The sequence below is a fragment of the Aulonocara stuartgranti genome (genome assembly GCF_965226115.1).
Source record: "Aulonocara stuartgranti genome assembly, chromosome: 17".
Taxonomy (NCBI): domain Eukaryota; kingdom Metazoa; phylum Chordata; class Actinopteri; order Cichliformes; family Cichlidae; genus Aulonocara; species Aulonocara stuartgranti.
The window spans coordinates 23,005,153-23,026,453 of NC_138953.1; the positions used below are offsets into that span (position 1 = coordinate 23,005,153).

At 38.9% G+C, this 21,301-nt stretch overlaps 1 protein-coding gene across 3 annotated transcripts in view; it reads left to right on the forward strand.

The window, feature by feature from the left end:
- The window catches only part of sfmbt2 (Scm like with four mbt domains 2), a 65,441-nt gene that overhangs the window by 16,169 nt on the left and 27,971 nt on the right, over positions 1–21,301 (forward strand). For 2 of the 3 annotated variants that reach the window (XM_082511518.1, XM_082511519.1), the window contains exons 4-5: positions 1,358–1,598; positions 5,340–5,360. In XM_082511518.1, coding sequence (XP_082367644.1) covers positions 1,358–1,598; positions 5,340–5,360 — 262 coding nt within the window. The remainder of the gene's footprint in view (positions 1–1,357; positions 1,599–5,339; positions 5,361–21,301) is intronic. The other variant, XM_082511520.1, reaches the window with a different exon arrangement.

Genomic DNA, 21,301 nt, shown 5'->3' on the forward strand with positions numbered 1-21,301 from the left:
CACTTTTTCACATGAACCCAGGAGTAAGTAAGGTTTATTTATATAGTGCTCTCAAAAAATAACAATACAGAATAAGATCCAACAATTAAAATAGTATACATTTATAAATAGAAGTCTGAACAGAAGGGTCCTAAGTTTCTTTTTAAAGATATTAACAGTGTCCACAGATCTTACGTCCAACAGAAGCGCCCAGTCACCTTTTGTCTTTGTTTTAGTCTTTAGCCTGGATATAGGTACAGCATTGATCAGTAGACTCCAGAGATCTAGATGTCATGTATGGTTTTAGTAGCTCACTGATATATGGAGTCTGGAGTCTCACACTGTTATTGTTGGTTATTTAGTCAAATGTCAGAAAATTCCCATCATCATTTTGCATGAGGACATCTCCGCCAACAAACTGAAAAAAATTCCAGTTACAAGACAGAAAGTGCCTGGAAATGGCATCTTTAAAAAAATGCATGGGTGGAAATATCCTGACCTTTAATATCTGATGTAGGTTCAATTCCAGAAGCACCAGATTGCACATAACGAATATTCCTGCATTACAACTTCCTGCATGCTCTTGTCTTTGAATCTTCATGCTTTCTGTTTGTAACACTTTTCTTTCATTAGTTTGTCTAGTCTGAAGCTCGAGCCATGACGGTCCTAATGAAATTCTCAAGGGTTGTTTTCTTTGGCCTCCTGCAAAGCAAGGAAAGACACTAAGCAACTGTTTTCACAGGCTGTGAAGCACTTCGCATAAGCTGACCTTTGTGTGTAAAATGAGTGGAGTTCCCTTTAACGCTCGTTTTGCTACTGTGAATACTGAGTTTTGAAACAGCGCCTGAACTCATCCCCCACACAGTGTTATTAATATTATTTTGGTTATGTCATACACCCCTACTGTCACTACTTTAGTTCCACAAAAAAAGACTGTTCCTCTTTTTTTTTTTTTTTGTTCATTTGTCAAATTTACCTAGTTTATTCCTTTTTATACTTTTTTTTTATAGTTTATTATGGATGTAGTACCAACCTACAGTGTAAAGATCAGGGAGGTCAAGCAGGATGTAAACAAACTTCATGCTTATCACCCTTATTTTAAAGCCAAAGTATCCAAAGGGGCCACAAACCTGCACACTGAAGTGTGGTTCATGGTTGACCTGTAATATTTCAGCTGTCAGACACAGTTTATATGTACAACCAGAGTTTATAAATGGAAATTGCCTTCTGATCCTCTGATTGTGTTCATGCCCTGTTGGTCTCCCAAATGTCAGTGTTAACTTCAATTTTTAAGGAAAAACAGTAAGACAAACGTCTTAAAAAAAACAAGCAAAAAAAAAAGATTATAACTTGAAAGTCCTTTTGTTTTCCTCTATAGGTGGAGATCAGCCTTCAGAGCAGCTTCCAGCCTGGCATGAAGCTCGAAGTGGCCAATAAGAGCAACCCAGACACTTATTGGGTGGCCACCATCATCACTACATGTGGCCAGCTGCTGCTCCTGCGCTTCAGTGGCTACGGCGAGGACCGCAAGGCTGACTTCTGGTGTGATGTCATGACAGCTGAGCTGCACCCAGTTGGCTGGTGTGCACAAAACAACAAGACCCTCATGCCCCCTGAAGGTAGGAAGGATTACTTTGATGCACCCGTGCACCACGCACACATTTAGATCTCTGTATCATAAAGGGTCCTCTTGAACCACTGTGAAGATAAACAAAATCCTGGTCAAAGGTTACTGAAATACGCAGCATTTATGAAATTTACACAAGTTTTACTCACTTCTGTTAGAAAATCAGCTGGTAATACTTACATCTCTGGTACCATGACAGATTATGCTGTTTTGTAAGAATAAAAATCAGTTCATTTCTAATTCAAAACTAGCTTTTGAAAACTAACTCAAATGTAGTCTAAAAAATTTGTAGTGTTTCAACCTTTAAAAAACTGAAAACACATTCCCATTAAAAATCCAGTGCGTTGTGCACCCTCCCCTCCAAAGCAAACTCTGCATAAGGAATAAAACTGAGTGTCAGCTAACAGCAGCTAGTAGAAAGGCAGTTTTATCTTGTGAAGTCAGTTTGTCTAGCCGGTACTTTGGGGGGAAACTATTAGTGACAGAGCGATGTGAGCTAGGAGCAGATAAGCCACAAATTAATGTTGATGCTTTGGTCATTGCTCATGGAAACTGATCAAAAAACCTTCTTCTGATCAAAAGGTGTCAAAATCAGCACTGGTATAGGAGTGGAAATGGAAATTTGGTTCAAAGTTTTCTCCAGAACGTGTCATCTTTTCCAACCGTTGAAACGATGTCCCTCTGTGTTATCTGGGAATCTCTGAGCGCCTACAACTTTCTATCACTGAAATGCCAGCAAAGAAAACCTGCTCATACACTTGTCTCTAACAGGCAGTGCCACATAGCCCGTGTTGCAGGGTAACACACAATGGCGAGCAAAAAGTACTTTGGCTTATTAACTGCAGCTCATTTGCTTTTCCTCTCTTCAGGATTTCTTTAGTTTACAATAATCTGAGCAGTGCTTGTAAAAATAGACACATAATTACTATAAACAAGGGTTAACCACATGTTGGTTGTCAAATCTGTATATACCGTATACAACGTTAATGTAAACTAATTTGCTCTTTTAAAATAATAGTTTTATTCAAATTATTACCTTTTGCTTCAGTGCAGTGAGTTTGTTTTCTTTCTGTCCTGAGAAGAGGATGCTATATTTGGTGTGACAATTGACAGTTGTAGTTGTGACGTTAATGCACCCACACACACAGACACACACACACACAGGTTAACATGAACACCTCCCATATTTACTTTTCAAAGAATGCTTTAAGTAAACTGAGTGGAAAGTCAGGTCTCCTGAAATAATTTTTTTTTTTGTAATGGCTGCTCAACTGCCATTTATCCAACCGAAGCATCACACCCATCACATCCATCCCATTCACCTCAGCCAGGTGTTAAACGAAGGCAGGATACCTGTTGTACAAAAGGAGCTTTTTTTTTTTTTAGTGTCCACTTTTGCACTTCCATTCAGCCTTACCCAAACAATACATCCTTAACTTCTTAGAAAATCTTGTCCCTTTCACCACAACTTTGTCAAAGCTTTCACAGCTGAGATATTTTTCCACATGCAGCTCCCCCTCAGATAGATGACTCATCCTCCCAGGCTTGTTCAGACCATTTATTTTTCTCGACACTTTCCCTCCTGATGGATAGATGCGCCGCAGTCGTTGTGGAGATGACCTGGATTTTCACTTGACTCTAGTGTCCTTGCCCTCACATCGACTCCATGTGTCCTTTTCAGTCAGAAACTGTTCTTGTGGAAAGTGATTATACAATATCTGTTTCCACAAGGTGATGATTCACATTCGCATCTCAGGGGATAATCATTCAAAAAGAAAACAGATCAAATCTGCGTTTTGTGTGGTTCAAGTTGCAAAATGCAGATGAAAATGCAGGTGAAAGCATCTGCAAGTACTGATTGTTCCGCTATCAATCAGTGACGTGGTTTCCCCAGGTATTTGACAGCAATGTTTAAAAAACAAAACAAAACAGCCATCACGAGTTCCCAAAATCCAACCTGACATATAAATATAATTTTTTTTTCCAAAGTTTACATAAAAGATTACGAATTTTTTAATGAAAAATAAATTAAGCAAAATATCAGAAGATTTGGAAAAACTTTTCTGTCGTTCGGTTAAACCTTTTCAGTCTGAAGAATTCAATCTGATGTGAAGCGTGCGTGTTGTAAATTTACAGTTTTTGCTTCCTTTTTTTTGAATTGCAAATGATTTGAAGGAATTGTGATCCATGGTTGTGCCATTTTATGATTGTTTTAAAATCACGACTTATATTTGCATTAGCTTCAGGAACAAGTCAAAGAAATGGTTTTACTGAACAGTTTTGCAACATTTTTTACTTTCAGGTTGTTGTTTTTTGTTGTTGTTACAGCATTCATTGGGCAAAAGGAAAAAATATTGTGTTTTTAAATACTTTTTGGCTAAATTCATAATCATTGTGTCATTTGCTTAAGGAACCATGTCAAACTCTGGTCTCTAAATCAGATTGTCTGATCTGTGTGTTCCCAACCATCCACCCTGACCTCCTTCCAGAATACATAAATAAATAAATAAATAAATAGATAGATAATGCATAAAGCAGGATGAAAAGATTAGAGCAACAGACTAGTCTAAAAGTAGGTAAACAATCGAAACTGAGCACAGTGTCATATTTCAGATTAGATCCTGCTCATACAAGTAATGTGCGCGCCTCTTAGATGTCGCTGAAGTGTGTCCAACTTTGCGCCACATGTCACACACACAAAATATCAGATTAGTTTGCTTGGTGTGGCTAACAATTAGCAGTTGCACAATTCTTCGGTCATGTAATTATATGTCACACAAAGCCAGAATTCAACTGCTCATTTTCTTAATCAGTGGAGTAGTGCATTAATAAGATGAAAAGAAGATGAACCTGTTTAACCAGCTGGTATTTCAGCTAATGGCAGCAATGTTTGATGGTGTAGTCTGCTAGCTGTGGACATCCTTCCTATACACAGGCAGGTTATTATGAATAACCACGTGTGGCACAGATTTCCAGAGGGAGATACATGCACATCCCAAAAGCCAGCACCTTGCTGGAGGCAGACCTTAAATGCATAAGAGACACAAAAAAAGTGAGGTCAGTATCAGCAAAGAAAGAAAGAAAGAAAGAGAGCCATGCAAACATCTATAACTGAGCAGGGTTACCTTTTAAATTCTGTGGGTTTAAAATAATTTCACAATTTCTATCCATCATCCATCATCCATTCTATCCATCATACTTTCATCAATTTATCATAAATTGATGAAAGTATTTGCAGGTGTTAATAAAAAAATGTGTTTTGCACTAAAAAGTCGGTTCCAATTATAATATAACTAACCACTGATATTAACTAGCTCTCTGTCTGCCTGTCAGAAAGCTTATACATGTATAATTATGTGTGTGTGTGTGTGTGTGTGTGTGTGTGTGTGTGTGTGTGTGTGTATATATTCTACTAATGATGGATGGCTGACACCACTGCATGTTAAATGATGCAAACTGAGGCGTATATCATGTAATGGAGTCAGTGTTATATTCCCCAAAGAATCTTCTGCAACATAGTGTCAATGTGTGACCCCTACGAGTTCTTTGTCGCTTCATTTCAAGGATTTGCATCATAGTATGCACATTTTGTGTGTGTGCGTGTGTGTGAGTAAGTGTATGTATTCTTAGTAAGCTGGAGTATGAGAGCCAAGTGTGTATTTTTGACTGCTTTCACCTGTGTTACAGTTACCTGTTTTATTTGTTTCCTTTTTTGTTTGTTTTTATTTCTCAGATAACATTTACCTAAGAAAAGGTAAGCAGCTCTAACAGAGCCTCTGACTAACTCACCTGCCTGGCTCACTAGTGGCTAACATGAAATCAACACTGGGTCAGGCTTAGGCCTCAGAGCTGCATGTACAGTGTGCCCCCCCCTTCCTCCTCCTCTTCCTCTTTTCACCTCTGTACAGGGCGTGACCTCACAGCCCTGTTGTCATGTCTTGCCTCTTCTTGCATGTGACTCCTTTCTAGCTGAATGTTGAGTGAGAGTGTCTTAGCAGAGTGATAGCAGTCACACACACACACGCGCGCGCACACACACACACACTGCTGTTTGTGCCTGTGCTCTTATGATAACTAGTGCAGAAACGAAGCTGCTCAGTGAGAAGTGTCATGCTTTGATAAAGTGGCCGTCTCCACCAGCGAGCTACAAACAAACAATGATTTAGAAGAAGGTCACTAGTGCATGTTTGAAGAGAGATCAGAGGTTAAAGGACTGCTGTGTCTGCCAGATATGATCAATACGTGTCACCAGTTCTATGGGAACTTTTTGAGGCAATAGTTTGAAGTGTTGATGTTATGGTTTTTTTTTTTCTTATGATGAGCAAGTTTGATCAAAAAAGAACACAATGCAGTTTAAAAGGTATCTTTAGTTGCTCTCGTTGCATGTTGAGACTTTCCAGATAGGATGCATATACAGCATATAGCCTTGAAAGTAAAACGTAAAAAAACATAATCAGATGCACTGGATAATTTCAGAACTTGGATTTAGGCGTGGTGTAGTACTGCTTCCCCACCTTTTTCTTTGTTTTCTCAGTGTTTACTTTTTTCTTTTTATGGATGCAAGTGCGTGGGCGAGAGTAAAGCTGTGAGGATGAAGCCTTTTTCTCTGCTTGTGATTTGGTTGGAAGTTGTTATAAAATATATGTCAAGTCTTATATATCAAGTGCTTTTTATGCATCAGGTCTTTATTTGTACATGTTACAGGTTGGCTGCTAAAAGGATCAAGCCGTGTGTGTGTATATTGACCCAGGAACACTAGTTTTTAAAATAAAGACAGTAGACCTCGAGAGAAAAAAGCTCTTAGGTTGCTCAGTGAAGTGTAGCTTTTTTTAATTTTAGGGTATTTTTTGTTTTGTTTTTAACTGTCGAGTCATGCTGTGTTGTATTGTTGAGTCTAGCATGGCTCTGTTTCAAATTGATAAGCAAGTTGTTTTTATCATTTATCCTTGGTGTAACTTTTGGCTTTTGATCTTCTTTTAATCTTTGCTCTCTTGCTTGTGAATTGCATTTTGTTGTGTGTATTATCCATTTTCTAAACTGCTTGCACTGATGCAAGGTGCTCACTTTGGTTTGCTGTCATAGTTCAGATAGTTTGAAGTCAGTTGGCTTATTATGCCACATACATTAATTAGGGCTCAGTGGAGGACTGCTCTTTTGAAAAAATTTAAGCAATATTTTTATTCTTTACAGTTTTCAAAGTGTGTTTTTTTTTTTTTTAAATGTGTTTGATCTTCGATGCAGATAGGCTGCAGGCTGTGGTTTAAGTAATGAGTAATGCATTTCTTGTGCATTAACCTCTCAGGTTATCTGCAGGTTTTATATTTAGAAACAGCAAGCTTGTGTTCATGTCATTCTGAAAAGACAAACAAATGCTCAGCGTGCACTCAGACTCATGATTCTTCTTAAAACTGTGCATATTGAAGCATGGAGCAGAACGGTCTCTCTGCAGGATCTGTAATAGTAGTTTGGAAGCTTTTCATGGTTTTGCACGCTCTTCTTAAGTAACACTGTAGTGGCTTAGTGCTGCCCTTTAAATACAGGGGGGATTTTTTTTCAGGTTTTCCTGGAATCACCTCATAATCCTGACACAGGTTAAGCATATGCTTACATACTATGTGTACTTGTAGATGCCACTGGAACTGTTCGTATTTTACACCTTTTCAGCTTATATACGCATGTGACATGATGTGTCACAGTCATATAAGAGCTTCTGTTTGCACACAGATAAAGTGGGTGGGAGTAAAGCACACAATAATTTGTTTGCAGGCACTGGTAGATATGTATGTTATGGACTCTTTTAATATCACAGCACATTTGCAGATTATTTGGTTTATTTGCCCTTGGCTATGTGTTACAGACCTCATTTGGAAACCCACTGCCTTAAAGGGTTAGTTTGTCCATTTAAATAAATAAAACTAGAAATAAAATGTGGATGATGCTTGTATTTAGAATGAAGAGTGTGTAAAGGCTCATTTATGTTATCAATTAACCTTTATAACACAGATCTTGTGTTATGTCTGAATAGTATGACACAGGCAGATATCTGGCATAGTTTGGGTGAAGCAGTCCTTACGGAAGCAGGAATTTTACTTCAGATCTCTGAACCAGTGATAGCTCCAGGAAACGCAGCATCTCAGGAGACTGTTAAATTTGCACATTTTGAAGGTTTCATTATTACAGAGAACAGTTCAAGCACAGGGAAAGGCTTTTACGTAAAAAGCTTTAAGATGAGATTTAAAATGTGGCTGTGATTTTCCTTTTTCTGCTCTGCTCTCTTCAGAGTTTCACAATGACTCCTCCTGATTGCCTGACTGGTGCTGCTGGCCTACATTAAGCAGGAGCACAGTCGTTTGTAAAATTTCTCACATGAGGCTCACTTCTACAATTCAGGACTCCCTCAGAAAACCGTTTCACCTTAGTTTGTTTCCAGGTTGTGAAAAACCTGAATACCAGTTCATTTACATATTTGATTTGCTTGGACAAACCACATCGACCAAACACACCTTAATCCCTTGTCAAACTTGCTTATTCAGTCATGAAACTTGCACACATACACAGTCCTTCACTTGAAATGCTGCTTTGCTAACTAATGTGCTCCTAAAATCAGCGCCTATTTTAATCAGCATCTTCTTTTCTTCTTTTTTTTTTTTTTTGAAAGAACTGCGAGCACTTCTCTCCCATAATTTTCTTATTTCTAGAAATAAAAAAGTCATCTCAAAGACCGTGTAAGAGGGGTGAACTGTTTCTTTCCACTTCGCCTGTAATGTCCTATTTCCGCTCCCGCTGTTGGAAAATCAGCTTATAATTAGCTGCGTCGTGCTAAATTACAAACAAACACATTTCATTTGGAAATTTTGCTCCAATTAAAAGGCTCATGCTAGTTGAAGAAGCAAAGTTTTGACAGGTAAATATAGAACTTGTTTTCTGTCACGTCTGCAGGTGAGCCGACAAATTAGTGCATGAAGACAGTGAGAGTATAATTGAGACCACAATAGACACATGTGAAAGTTTCACTCTTTTTGAAGCTTTGGGGTCAGAGTGAGAAAACGAGGCCTGTTCAGGCAGTCGAGCTGCTCCTGTGAACTCATTGTCTCATGTGCATGTATGTAATTCTGTGTGAGTGCATGTGCGTGTTCGTGTGTCCGCATGTGTTATGTGAGTATACATTTATCCATTCACATAAAAAGCCTTGTACATAACAAGTTTAGTTATGTGGGAAGGTAGCTGCTCGCTGAACAAATCCTGATGGAGATCATTTGCATATTGAATTCACCACACTGCTTCCTGCCTGAGCCGGCTGGAGATGACGCTCTGAGATAGACCTGTTTTCCTTGCTGTGTGTGTGTCTTTGTGTCAGTTGTATTGTCGTGTTGTAAGAGGCTGCATTCAGGCTTACAATTGCATTGTGGGGAGAAAAATGCAAAGGACAGCTGATTGATTGGGTTTGCTTTGCTTTGCTACCACTCAAAAATACTTTGCTTTCATTAAAGATCCCAAAATAGTTTATTGTACCGATTAACAAAACAGATCCTTTTTAAGTTTTTGAATCATCAGTTTGTCTATACAACCTTACAAAATGGTAACAAATAGTACATTTCAGTTTCTGAAAGTTGAAGATGATGGTTTACAATTGGTTGTTTTCCTTCACTGTGAGCTCAACACCTAAAAATTTACATTTTACAACTGAATGTTTTTATTTTTGTTTATTTATTTTTTGACTTTAAAGAACAGATTCACAAGGAAAACAGTTACTGAGCTTTTCTTTCCACTAACTCTTTTATCCAGCTAGGTAAAAACGAGATTAGAAGAGCTGTACAAAGTGCACTAGATACGGATGTGATTTGATGTAAGCTTTCCCCTTAAACAATCAAAAAGGAAAATGAAAAGCGAAGCAGAAGGGAGGAAAAGTGCAGGAGGAGCAGACAAAAAGCAACAAATACAAATTCTGTGCATTAAATCACAAATACTCAACCTGCAGAACTTCAAGCTGTTTTATCCTACAGTTATAGAAATGATAATAAAATACGAAACAGTGTTTGTTTTTTGTTTTGTTTTTTCCCCACATTGAAACGGATGTGGAGGGAGTGATTTTTAATGGGCTGGGCTTGGCAGGGAGAAAAAAAGTGCCATCATTTGATGTCGTACGACCAATGGCGTGTCCAGCGGGGTGGCCTGGGGGGGCACAGGCCACCCCCCCAACCAGACTGGCCACCCCAAAGGCAAAACAATAAAATTCAATCAAATATCAAATGTCCGATTATGTTTTCACGGTGACGCTCAGATATCCGAGTGTAAGTGAATGCAGCATCGGCTTCTGCGCTATGTGCATCACGTTAGCAAAGGTAGGAGAGCCAAGCACGAAAGACGGCACTACAGGAAACAATTTTTCGGTGAAAGAAAATGAGGACAGAATAAATGTCCCGGTAAGTAATATTAAGTTTGTTGAGTTTAGTAAACTTCGGTGAAATTAGAATACCAAGGAAAAAAATAACACTTAAAGAATTATTGCAGCCGTGGAATATTTCAGACAGTATGCTACTGAGGGGAGCTAACATAAGAGTTATGAGTTATAAGATGTAATCTAAGTCGTAACATTGCTGTATGGAGCTGCAGATTTGGTTGCAGGTTAACATAGCTGGACTGGCCATCGGGCTTATTTGACTTATTTTTTATTTTTTTTGTAACGGCATGAACAATGAGAGGTGGTGGATTGGCCAGATGCAGGTCGATGTGTAGAAATAACTCCGTTGTTTGGTGGTGGCTATGACGGGGCTTCCACAGAGGCAACAGGTGGATGAGGGAAGGGGAGGCAGGAGGAGAGACCCGAAGCAGCCACCAGTCCGAGTGTCAGGTGAACTGAACTTCAGGTAAGAAGTCATGACCTGCAGTCTATCTGGGTCAGATATAAACTAAGTTTAGGTGGAGTTTATTTTCGTTGTGCTGACTTTTTACTGTCAGTTGCAATAACTCATACTGCGTTCTAGCCAGCTTGACGGAGTTTTTATACAGCTGTTCGGTTGCTATGATGTTACTGATAGTGAACTTTATTTTATTCATAAGGTTAGTTAGTAGAGTTGCCAACGGCTCCTTAAAAAAATGGAATGGTCCCTCAATCAGAGAAAATATTACACGTTTCGTATTGAGCTGAGAAGAGACGCAGTTTGTCCCGAACTTCAGCTAGGATGGAAAAAGACACAAAGCTGGATTTATTCTGTCTTTACGCTGCACAGCTGCCTCTTCTCTCATTCTCTCCCCTGCCTCTCCTGTTGCTACTTCAATCATGAAACTGATCAATGATCAGCTGATCAGCTTTTCTCTCGTTTATTTATCGCCCACTTTGCGCCAGAAACAGGAAACCAGCAGATGTTGCGCTAAACAACAGCAGCACGTTTAAGCTTGATCAGCTGTTGTTAGAATGTATTTACCGTAATTGTCGGGCTATAAGCCGCTACTTTTTGCACAAGCTTTGAACCCTGCGGCTTTTAGTCAGGTGCGGCTTTTCTGTAGATTGTCCATGATTTTTGTGATATCATAAGACGATTTGTTTTGTTTGTTCCGCTGTTGTACGGCACTACGTTGCCTGGCGGAAGGATCGGGGTTCAAGAGTGGTATGTTGGTCACATGTCCATCCGCCAGGCAACATAGTGCCGTACAAGTAGCGCGAAAAACAAACTTCAAAGTAGCGCTACGCATTCAGCGGGAGTCGTGGATGATGAGCGGCGATAAACTTGCGAAAGGCAAGTTGTGCTCAACTCTACCGGTGGATTCTGACAGCGTGGAAAAGTGTGCAAACATCCACGATCACCAACGGATTTCGAAGGGCTGGACTGCTGCATGATGAAGAGGAGGACACCGCCACGGCCCTTCAGAGGGTGTTCGACTCTGACACTGACAATGAGGATTTCTTTGGTTTTGAAAGTGACAACGAAGGAAAGAAGCTGAGAGTGGATGACGAAGCCATCCTGAGCCTGTTCGTATCCGACACTGGAGAAGAGGACTTTGGTGGTTTTAGTGCGCAGGAAGATGGTGGTGAATGACTGACTTTTCTTCTTGTTAAAGCCGTGTCACTGCACCTGAGCCTAAAAGGTAGTCCGAATCTATTTTTCTGGTGTGCTGTAGGTTACTGTTATGTACTACATTTGTTACTCGTTTATGAAGCACAGCACATGTGCAAATATGTACCCATAACTTGATTTTCAAAATATTAATAAAAGGGGTGTGTCTCCAAACAGCCATCTCTTTCCTGACAATTTGCTTTGTGCATATTCTCTTACATATGATAAGTCAATATTGAAACACCTGCGGCTTTTGGTCAGGTGCGGCTAATGTATGTACAAAACAGGATTTTCCCCTGATTTTAGCTTGTGCGGCTAATATTCAGGTGCGCTTTGTAGTCCGGGAAATACGGTAATATTAATTTCTAGTATCAGCTGATGTTTGCTGGAGCCACAGCTGTAAAGCTGCTGGTCATGATGTCTGTTTGTATATGTGGTGAGAGGGAAACATGAAACCAGGAGATGTCCTTACTGAATCATCAGAGCTGAACAGGTGATGGAGAAACAGGTTTACCTTTTAGGTGACATGAATGAGTTGAAGGGAAGTTATGAACTGTTTCTGAGAGACAAATAACACCAGGATCCTTTTCTAAGTAGCTGACAGCTGGTAACTGTGCAGGGGCGGGTCTAGCAAAGTTTTGCCAGGGGGCCAGGTAGGGCATTAACAGGGAAAGGGGGCACAAAGACATACTTTTCTTTCTTATTCTCAATTTAAATATCTAGCTTTTATTAAATAATTATCTAAATCTTACAACCAAAGTTTTTATCTGACGTAAAATGTATAGAAATCATACATATACCAAAAAGACTGTACATCACTGTCACCACAGCGTTTGTTTTCATTCAAAGTCTTTATGGCTTTACTACCTGGTGGGCCGGTCAGTAGTCAAAATGCCCGATTTTCTGTCCCAGTCCAGCCCTGCAGGTTATACTGGCAGTGTCACCATGCCAGCTGACTGTATTTCATCATCAGCCAGTGCTGTTCTTTATCAATATTACCAAAGTTTACCATAAGGCAGCATAGAAAGTATTTACTTGCTTTCAGGTTTTATTCAAATGTTAGTCTTTTCAGTTGTTTCTCCACTTTTTTCCTGTTTCAAAATCAAACACCAGTTTGTGAGAAGATTATCTTCTTTTTTTAACAGGCAGATAAAGTTTTACATTGGAACTGGCTAATTTGTCAATTGTTTGTTACAAATGTTTGTATTTTAATATTCAAAAATGTTTTTGCCCAAAACATATGTGCACTATATGTCAGTAAAAATACTATGCAAATATTGATGTCCTTGAATGCTGAGTAAACACTGACAAAGCACTGATTGTATCTCTTGTACTTTATCAACGCAGTATCTAAAAACTTTGCACCGTAGTGGTTAAAATCTCATTCTAATAAGAGTTAAAAGTGCATTTGGTTATTAGGTTTATAGGATTATTGAATTATGGTTAATGGTTGGTAGAATTTTTTTTTTTTTAAAACATTATCTGCCAATTAAATCTGCCACCCTTCTCCAAATCTGTGCCCCTACCTGGCCCCCCCAACAAAAATTTTCTAGACACGCCACTGCGTACGACTGGAAAGAATTTATAAAACGCACCAGTAAAACATCTCTCACGGTTCATATTAACTCAAAATAAATGACTAATCTTGTGATGTCTGACAAACTCCAACCTTATGCTGAAATCCAGCAGGAGCAAAATTCCTGTAAAACAAGGTGGCTGAAGTCAGATAGATACTTCACCACGGCTCCCTGCTGTAACCTCCAGATTTGCATAAACTTACAACAGTTGCGCGTGTGTGTGTCTGTGTGTGTTTCTCTGATAGATTATAGAAAAGCTAATTTGTGTTTATTTGCTTTCTGCATGATTAGACTGCATTTCCATAAGGACTCTGAGACTAGGTGGTTTTTCATGAATTAGAGCACAGTGTTAAAAGCAGTTTACAGCAAAACTGAAGTACACAGTTACAAACACACGCGCGTGCACGCACATATCTTTACTGTATGTGTCCGGCTCCTGGGGGGCTCTTACTGCTTACCGCTAAGGTAATCATATTTACACAAATTGCTTTAATATCCCCTCCACTGCCATGAATAGGTCAATAAAAATGTTAACAATATGGCGCCTGAAACTGGCCGGCCAAGCACGACAGCAATACGTCTCTCGATAAACACTCAAATTACGCTGCGTGCCACTTCACGTGTGCCCGTTCGCTGTGGTCATTATGGCCTGTTTGGAGAGCCCGTCGGTTACACTGGAAGTTGAATTGTCGTGTGCTTTGAGGGCTGCACATCTCCATGCCAGTGCATAATGAGTGGATAGGACAGGAGGGGGGAATCGCGTGTAATTTGCTCCCATTAACTCTGATTAGAATCTGTTGCACTGCTGCGATTGCAGCTGAAAATGCAGAAACCGTCTCTTTTCCTTAAATATAACATTGATTAGCCAAAGTAAAGCTTTTAAATGAGCCCTGTGCACAGAGGCTGGTTTGTTTACAGAGATGAGCGGATGCAAATATCACATTTCATATTCATATTTGTTTTTGCTTCTTCTTTTTTTTTTTTTTTAAAGCTAGATAGTTGCTTGGAGACTTCAGCCAGCTAGGCCTCTAAGGGAGAGAAAGAGAGAGGGTAGGAGGGGGTTGGTGCTGAGATATGTAGTGGCATGAGGGAGGAGGAGGGGTGTGTTTTGAGGATCTCCTCCCGCAAGGTTAATTATGCACTTATTGTTGTGTGAAACTCGGGCTTTCACCTCTCTGTGTCTGCTGCCTTTGGGATGGAAAGCAAGCAAAAATAAATAATTATTTGTATACAAAGCGTTAGAGTATAATGAAACTGCAAGCTGGGTGTGGAAGGGGGGAGGTGAGAGAGGACTAAGGGCGAAGGAGGGTGAAGTTTGCACCTTTCAGCTTCTGCAGCTCCGGCTGAGCTTTAAATGGCTTCATGACTAATCTCAGTAGGATCTGTAAAAATAGTTTATCTATTTCTGCACCACCTGAGATCAACAGAGGAGTGCATTCAGCCACTGTGTGTGTGTTTGTCATTGCAAACCTCCAGCAGCAGCAAGAGAAGAAAACACTATTATTAGGCAGGTAAGGAGAGAGCGTCGGGCCTCACACATGTTCACTGTTCACGCACAGGGAAGCTGCTCCTCCTGTGCTGACCCATTGATTCATTTACCAGAAAGTTCCAGGGTTGTTGATTTGATTCAGGCCGGACCTCTGGAGTGCAAAACCAGGAGAGGATTTATTGACTTGGGCTCACAAGTCAATTATCTATTTAAAATTCAGAGCCCTCATGGAGCTAACCTCTGTTGTTCGAAGCACGTTTCCAAACAGTAGCGAGGGCTGAACGAGGGCTTTTCCTAAAGAACTACACAATGTTCAATGAGAGGAAAGTGAAGAAAGATTTAGACTTTAGTTAATAACAGATTGACAGTCCTCTCCCATATTGAGAAGGTCTGTGGGAACATTTCGATCTATGTGTGCAATGGGTGAACATTTTTTTTTCTTGTCTTAAAAGCCACAACGTCTCACTCTGTTGATTACATCAACAACACTACCGTTGTAGTAAACATCTGCAGAGCAAAACTATGGAAGCCCGTTTCCGCCACTAAATAAAAAAAAGAAGCTAGTATCCAGAACTCGAAATTTCGAGTTATATTTCTCGAAATTTCGAGAAAATAACTCGAAATTTCGAGAAATATAACTCAAAATTTTGAGTTACCTTTCTCAAAATTTCGAGTTAGCTCTGCCAATCAAAAATATACACCCGGAAGCATATGGCGCAGAGGCACGCGCACTCAAAAACGGATCCCAACAAATTGGCGCTTTCGCGAGTACGTTTGCTGATAGTAACACCATGTGATTCAGCAAATAACACAGGGATTTCATCATTTGTGAAGCCAGGCTGAAAACATTCAGCAATCTGTGCATTCACGACTGGATGTAATACCGGTAGCTTAGCTGTAGCATTTGTAGCTGAGGGCTTCAGCTTCCGGGTAAGAAGGAAATGACGTCATTCACGTAGATTACTGATTGGCAGTGCTAACTCGAAATTTTGAGTTGCTTTTCTCAAAATTTCGAGTTACTTTCTTGAAATTTTGACATATTAACTCGAAATTTCAAGAAAATAACTCGAAATTTTGAGTTATGGATCCTTTTTTTTTAGTGGCGGAAACGGGCTTCCGTACAAAACAGTGAAGGGTAAAAGAAAAGCTGCACCTAAAAAAACAAAAAAGCACACATTAAAAATTAAAAGAAGAAATATGAGAATATCAGGCCTGCAAGAGCTGAAAACAGACTCTCTGCTGTTTCACTCGTTTATGGGAAATTTTAGCTCTTTAAACTGTGAACAAGTTGTTTTAATAAAATCTTTGCATGTGAAACACAAAAAGAGAGGAAACGCTCTCCTGTCCCTCTACGGGACATGATGAGATTAATCAGATACCAAAGAATACTACAGAAGTGCTTTCAACAAGCAAACATTAAAAATGGAGGCATGTGTTATTTTAAGACTCAGAACTTAACACAAAATGACGACAGAAAAAACACTAGAAGGCACAAACTCAGAGAATGACGCTCCACAGGTCCAGAAGCTGGACATCATTCATGACTGCATGAATGATCCCAGTCAGGATGCAGATTGAGTCCTTCAGATAAGGAACATCTTGTTTGCCCAAATGATTTTTTTTTTTTACATAATGGTACCTTAATGTTCCCACTAGATGCTCTGTGTGCTGCTCAGCCCAAAGTTAAGTAGACTTACAAGGTTGCCGGGAACCCGAGGTAGAATTTATAATTGACTTAAAGATTAGCAAATGTAATAAAATGATCAAATCTTAGTATATTTAATTTCCTAAGAACATGGCAGTCGTGTGCTCATATCAACTTCCTATCAGAAATTTTAATTGCTCCATTTCTAATCCTTCATAAGAGGCTTCTGACCAGAAACTTATACTTTGGGGGGGGGGATATCCTCACATGAATTTGACTCAACTAATAGGTGTGAAAAAGATGAAAGTTGAGACTTTAAAAGAAGACATGGGGTCTGAAACAGAAAAACAAAAACTGAGTTACTTGAACAAACTCATGACAGAACAAATACAAACACGTTCTTTTCACTTGATCTTCAAATACTGCTGTGGCAAAATTTAGTCTCGGTTTAACTAAATTACATGCAGAAGCAAACATTACCACTGGGCAGCCGTCTGAATTGGATATCTAGAAATACTTGTAGCGCCCTTCTCACTGAACACTTGAAAACAATATAACTTTGTGGTCACCTGAGCACAAACGCTGTATATAAAGAGTTAACACTCAAATCTGATGAATACGCTCTGAAAGCTTATCCTCAAATTATACCTCTACTAAACATGCACAACGTTTTACAGTATTGTGATTTCACTTACTTGTTAGTTGAAATTGCTGTGACGATCAGCAACTCTGACTCATCCCTCTGGAGCACTCTGTTAAGCAGTGGATGGAGTGGTAGAAGAAAAACAATAAGGACACTCACCTACCTGTTTACGATATCCACCACCACATCGCTGTAACTGTTTTGAATCTTAATTGTGTGAATCAGTGAAACGATGTAATTGGCCCATTTTTTTCTGATTTACCTGTGTGCAGGAAATGATTGGCTATTTGGGGAAAAGAGCGTAGCATGTCTCTGTTTTTGTTTTCGTAATGTTTCTGGATTAACCAACTGTTTAGTTCCTACTTAAAGTGCCTTCAGAAACATAAAGTTTGAACATACAGTCATGGTTTAAATTCTAGGCTTTACCTTTCAGGACATAATACAAACATCCAGGTGCTTAGCAGGTCTTAAAACTAGGTAGATACAATCTTAGATGAACTACAAAACATGATATTTTACACTGTGTAATTATTTATTTAACAGAAATTTAACTGAAATGCAGAAGCAGTATGTGAAAAACTCAGTCCACCTTTACTGCTTCCATTGAAATTAAGACGGTAGGAATCAGCTATGCTCTGCTAATCAAACTTGATTGACTTGATTAATGGATCATCAGCAGATGTGAGCATCTCTATTAAAGCCGAAGTTTTGCTGGTCTGGAGCTTTCAGATTTGTGTTAACATATCGCCAAGAAGGAAAGACAGCAGCAATAATCTTAGTGAAGCAACTGCCCATCAGCCTGGGAACAGATGTAAGGCTATTTCTAAACAATTTGAATTCCATCATTCTGCAGTCAGAAAGATTATTCACAAGTGGAAAACATTCAAGAGGGTTCCCAAGCTTCCCAGGACTGGTCATCTCAGCAAATTCACCCCAAGGTCAGGCCGTGCAATGCTCAGAGAAAACACTAATAAACCTAAGAGCAACATCTCAAGGCCTACGCCATCATGTTAAATGTTAAAGTTCAGAAAAATGCTGAACAAGTATGGCTGTCAGGAGAAAGTGTCTTCTCTCTAAAACAAAACAAAACAAGAAGTCTAGTTAGAGCTCGACAAAACCATAACAGATGAGACCAAAGTAAAGACGTAAAATGTTCAGGGTTACGTTTGGTGGAAACCAAGTATAGCACATCAGTGAAATCTCCTCATAGCAGCTGTCAGCACGGTGGTGGAACGGTGATGATTTTGGCTTGTTGTGTAGCCACAGGACGTTGGCACCTCGCAGTCACTGAATCAACCATGAAAACCTCTGTTTAGCAAAGTATTAGAGACCACCTGTCTGACCGGTAAAGCTTGACCAGAATTGGGTTGTGCGGCAGGATGACGGTTCTCTAGAAACACAAGCCTAAATCATGCATCCAAATCAGTGATTTTCATACGTAAATTTATTCGTACTTTATAAACAAATGTAGAAGTCCCTCTGGCTATATGTACAAATAAAGGAAGGGCTAGCTATGCTAGAAAACACTTTTCCAAAATGAATGCTACCACTACTACTGCTACTCATAATAGTGTTAATAATATTAGTAGTAGGAGCAGTAGTAGTAATAATAACAACAATAATATCAACAATAATAACATGGACGGAAGCAAATTGCAAGTAAATAAAACAATATGTAAATGTAGACTTTACCCTTTTAATTTAAATACATTCCAGTGTTTGTTATCTCGTCTCACCTTATCACAAAAGATTCATTTATAAATTGCACATAAAACTGTTGGAGGTCATCACTTAAACTCTAATTTCTATCCAACACATGCTGAAAATCTTTACTTTTAAATAAATGTGTGTAGGTGCCCCACCTGTTTGCTTCTTTTTGTTGAAGACTCAGGGGTAATTATATTGTATAGAGAATTGGGGGGTTGGTGGTATGCAGATCACACATGCCTGTTGTCTCAGAATGACTCTGATTTACTAGCATAGATACAGTGGTGAAAATAAAATAGAGCAGTGTGTACGCTTCATGATTCTGATGGTAATTTTGTGTTTGCACTTCTTGATCACTGATCCAATGATCCCCAGCACAGCAGTGAATTTAGAACAGAAAGACTGAAAATGAGAAGAAGCAGAGTGCTGAAATGACCAAATCAAAGTCCAGACCTCAACCTGATTGAAATGTAGTGGCGAGATCAAAAGGGAGCTGTGCACAAACAAATGCCTGCAAACCTGAAACAGTGTTTTAAAGAAGAGTTGGTCAAAAGTCCTGAACAAAGATGCGAGAGTCATACAGAAAGCAGTTACTTCAAGTAACTGCTGCTTAAAGTCTCTCTACAAACTGCTAAATCATGGGGTGGAGCGAGTTTTCACACATTGCTTTCTGCATTTTGGCTTTATTTTTGAGAAATAAAGAACAGCACTGTAATATGTCATGTTTGGTTTCATTCTTACAGGTCATAGCTTGTATTTACCTCATTTTAAGACGCAGCTTTTGTTTTTATTGTGTCCTAATAAGTAAAACCTTTGACCTGACAGAGAGTGTACTTTATTTTTACCATGACTCCAAGTTTTTCTTTGCTGGAAAAAAGCTCCCAACAAACTTTAACTACTGTGTCTAAAACTCTCCTGCTGATGTTGACTTAGGAATAACAAGACAGAGGTGATACAAAACCTGGATATAACAGAAACAAAAATGATTCAGCAACAATGCTTTCACTGAACTGCCACAGAAGCTAACTTCACAACCCATTTTCCTTCATGCGCAGTGGCATGTTTCAGTGTATGGAGAAATTTTTTCTTCTTTCACTTCAGCTTGATGCTAATCAGTGCTGCAAGGAATGTCAGTTCTCACAGCGCATTGCAGTCATTCTGCAACTATGACTCATTTGGTATGTTTCAGTAACTCCAACAAGTGTCTGCGTTTTTTCTTTTATTTCTGTAAGTGACTAACGGCAAAAACATTAAAAATGTATCCATAAAATTCATTTGAATGGAAGCTCTGTGTTTTGGGAAAAGGAAGGTTTTTTTAGGTTGTTTTTTTTTTTTTAATCAAGAGTCAAAAGCAAATGAAAAGCAAAGCAGGCATTATATAACACTGTTCCACTATGGGAAGCAGGAAGCATATGAAAGCCACAAGTTCCCATGCAAATTTATTTTAACTTGGCTTGTTAGCATGGTTTTGAAGCTTTGGTCAGTGTGGCGTATTCATCTATCAGTGTATGCATTTGTGTGTGCTGATAGAAGACATGCTGTGCAGGCACAGATCTATTTTTATTGCGGAAACGTTGTGGGGATTCACCTCTAATGTGTTAACCATTGTTTTAAAGCAAGCACACCTACTTTCAGGTCGACGTTAAAGAAGCAGTTCTTAAGCTGGCAGTGCAAAAATAACAACCTTGTGCTTTTTAATAACTTGAGTAAACATAGTGTGCATCAAGGTTTTTAAAAAAAAATACAAATAAGCCATTTTGCGTGTATAATAAACAAAAATCAATTTAAATATATATTAATTTGCATGTTTTTCAAGAGTAAACATCAGAACATTGTAAAAAGCCCAGTTTAAAATTGTTATTTTGTTGAGATTGGAGTCAAAGAATGTTACAAAGGGAAATCTTTGAACAGTCTTTGAATGGATGCCACCATGAAACCTCTAGGGAGGATTACTTACATTAAGACAAATAGTTTTAATGTCAAAAAATGCAAGTGAATAGTATCTAATTAAACACAACCTACTTTGCATTAATAAAAACTTGCAAAATAAATATTTAGTTACATATTTTTGAACATTTTATTGAAGGAAAACAGTCTTTATTGTCTCCTCTTAGATCTGACATAAGTCAGTCTTTGGTTGAAGGTGGACATGATTACACAAAACTGGCATCCATATTTGAAATTGACCTCATTTGTGTTTTATATGTTTCAGGCTCATCCTTTCCTTCTAATTAGCCAAACAGTTAATTTAATCTTTCAGTTGCTATTTAGATCCTCTGCATTTTTGAAAGAAAAGTTTTTTCTCTTTAGGAAAAGGCAAGAAAGAACTGTTGTTCACAGATATGGGGTCATCTTTTGAGAGGATAGTTACACATAATCATTCCAGTAGAAAGTAAGGAGATGGATAGAAAGGAAATGCGACCCAGAAGGCAAATTAATCCTTTAATTACTCAATTACAGAGAACTAAATACGACAAACAACCTTGAATATAACTATCAGCTTAGGGCAGTCAATAATCAACAGTCATACACATGCTGCCCAGTGTCATTTCAACTGACATTTGATAAACAAATCAGTT